The following is a 2,094-nucleotide window of genomic DNA, read 5'->3' as shown; positions in this document are numbered from 1 at the left end:
GGGGTGAGAGAGCACATGCTGCCCCCAGCCTCACAGGCCACCTGTGGTCAGGCAGGGCAGGCCAGGGCCCCAGGCTTGGAGGCAGGACCAGCCTGTCCAGGGTGAGGGCAGTGGATGGAGTGTGGGGCGGAGGTGGGCCCTTGGTGGGCCTGGATGTTTGCAGCCTCTAGGGACCCGGGGCCCCAAGTGCAGAACCTCAGCAAGGTGCTGGTGGGTGGGTGGGGGCGGCAGTCAACACTGGAGGCATGGAAGTCCGACAGAGGCTGGGGGCCGGCCTCAGAGGGAGGTGCCCACGCTGAAGTGGGTGGGGAAGGGCCAGGGCCAGGGGACTGCAGTCACAGTGTGTGGCCTCCAGAGGCCCCTGGGTGGCCCTGTGCGGTGCCCTGCACCCGGGGTGGCAGCTGTTGGTCCCCTGAGTGTGGGGGCGGCAGCCTTTGGTCTGAGCAGGTGCTGAGTGCAGGGGTACACCATGCAGACCCCCATACACTCCTCTCACTCTGGGCTTAGGTGGGTGGGTGTCCTGAGTAGGTCCCCAGCCAGGTGCCCTGGGCAGGAAGCTCCGACTGATAGCCGCTCCAGGAATCCCGGGTCCAGTGAAGCCCGTCCTTTGCCCTGGCTGGTTTGTTTGTAAACCTTGAAGGGGAATTCAAGACCCTCCCACGAAGCCCTCTTGGGGCCCCAAGGGCACCGCCCCAGCCCATGTGGGTGGCCAAGCATGGCCCTAGCCACGTGGCTCCGGTCCTGTGTGGGGCAGGAGTCCCCCCTCTGTGTAGTGCAGGTGGTGTCCATGCCTGCGGCCACCACACAGGACAAGGCTGGGAGGTGGTCCCAGGCAGCCCCTGCCCCTGGCTGTGCCCTGGACCCCCATCTGAGCATGTCCTGTTTCCACTGTTCCAAGGTGGTCTCCTGGTGGGGCCCTGGCTGCTGCACCCTGCAGCTGGGCTGAGGGTTAGCCCCGAGGGCCTGCCCACTCTCCCTCTACCGGCCAGGCCAGCTGCTGCCCTGACAGCCTGACGCCACGTGACTTCCACAGGCCTGACCATCACACCCTCTACTGATGGGGCTGGGGCAGGCATGGCAGTGTAGGGCGGCTGACCACATGCGCTGCCCAGGAGGGCCGTTGGCCACCCCACCTTCCATCGATAGCATCTCTGGTTGAGCAACCTCGGCCTGTGCACACAGGCAGCGCCCTGGACCCGTTCCGCAGCATTCCGGGGGGCCCGTGGGGGTGGGGGCCGAGGCCGGGAACACCATGCTGACAAGCCCCCGTCCTCCACCAGGCGGAAGCGTTGGCCTGTTCCCTGGGGTGTCCTGTGTGGCTTTGGGTGGCCGGCAGACGCTCAGTCTTATGGGAGAAACAAGCCTGGGGGTCCTACAGGGGTGGGGTTCCCAGCCTGCTGGGGAGACCCGGCCAAGGGAATGATGCTGGCCTGGCTCCTTTCCCGCCCTCTCCCAGGATGGCCTCTCCCTGCCTCCCCTTGCTTCCTGTCCCTGTGACCAACCTCTGGACCAGGCCCAAGAGGAAAGGGCAGCGTCTGTGTGTGCATGTGTGTGCACGCACGTGCACGCGTGCAAGTTATGCATGTGCCGTGCATGCAGGTGTGTATGCGTATGCACACGTGCACCCCCACGTGTGTGTGCACTTGCATGACGTGCTCGAGCGTGCATGTGTGCATAAGTGCATGCCAGTGCGTGAGTGTTCGTGTGTGTGGGTGTGCATGTGTGTGTGTGGATGCGTGTGTACATTTGTGCATGTGTGTGTGTCTGTGTGCCTGTCCTGAAGAGCAGGCCTGGACCTTTTGGGCTTTGAGACTGCCAGGAACCCGGTCACTGAAAGCCTCAGTTTCCCCAGGTGGGGCCCTGTGCCCATGCTTCCCGGGTGCAGGCCTGTGGCCTTCCTGAGCCAGCTGGGCGGCTCTGCCCGCACCCTCCCCTTGGGGTCTCAGGTGCCCTGTGCTGGATGGGCTCTGTCCTGGCTGCCTAGTGCCTGGGCCAGGGCTGACCCAGTGGGGTCTGGACAGGGTGTGGTGATGGGTCCACCCGGCAGAGGGGCTGTGGCCAGAGTTTGGTCCAGTGGGGAGCAACACCCCCCCC

At 65.4% G+C, this 2,094-nt stretch overlaps 1 protein-coding gene across 1 annotated transcript in view; it reads left to right on the top strand.

Moving 5' to 3' along the window:
- Positions 1-2,094, top strand: part of RXRA (retinoid X receptor alpha) — a 19,903-nt gene that overhangs the window by 4,719 nt on the left and 13,090 nt on the right. The window contains exons 4-5 of the mRNA XM_004714524.2: positions 1,208-1,292; positions 1,886-1,946. Of these exons, the coding sequence (XP_004714581.1) occupies positions 1,208-1,292; positions 1,886-1,946 (146 nt within the window). The remainder of the gene's footprint in view (positions 1-1,207; positions 1,293-1,885; positions 1,947-2,094) is intronic.

This window comes from Echinops telfairi, unplaced genomic scaffold, assembly GCF_000313985.2.
Source record: "Echinops telfairi isolate 266 unplaced genomic scaffold, ASM31398v2 ScPeMD7_25;HRSCAF=90, whole genome shotgun sequence".
NCBI lineage: Eukaryota > Metazoa > Chordata > Mammalia > Afrosoricida > Tenrecidae > Echinops > Echinops telfairi.
The sequence above is the reverse complement of the archived record's forward strand: the minus strand, read 5'-3'. Positions and strand labels throughout refer to the sequence as shown.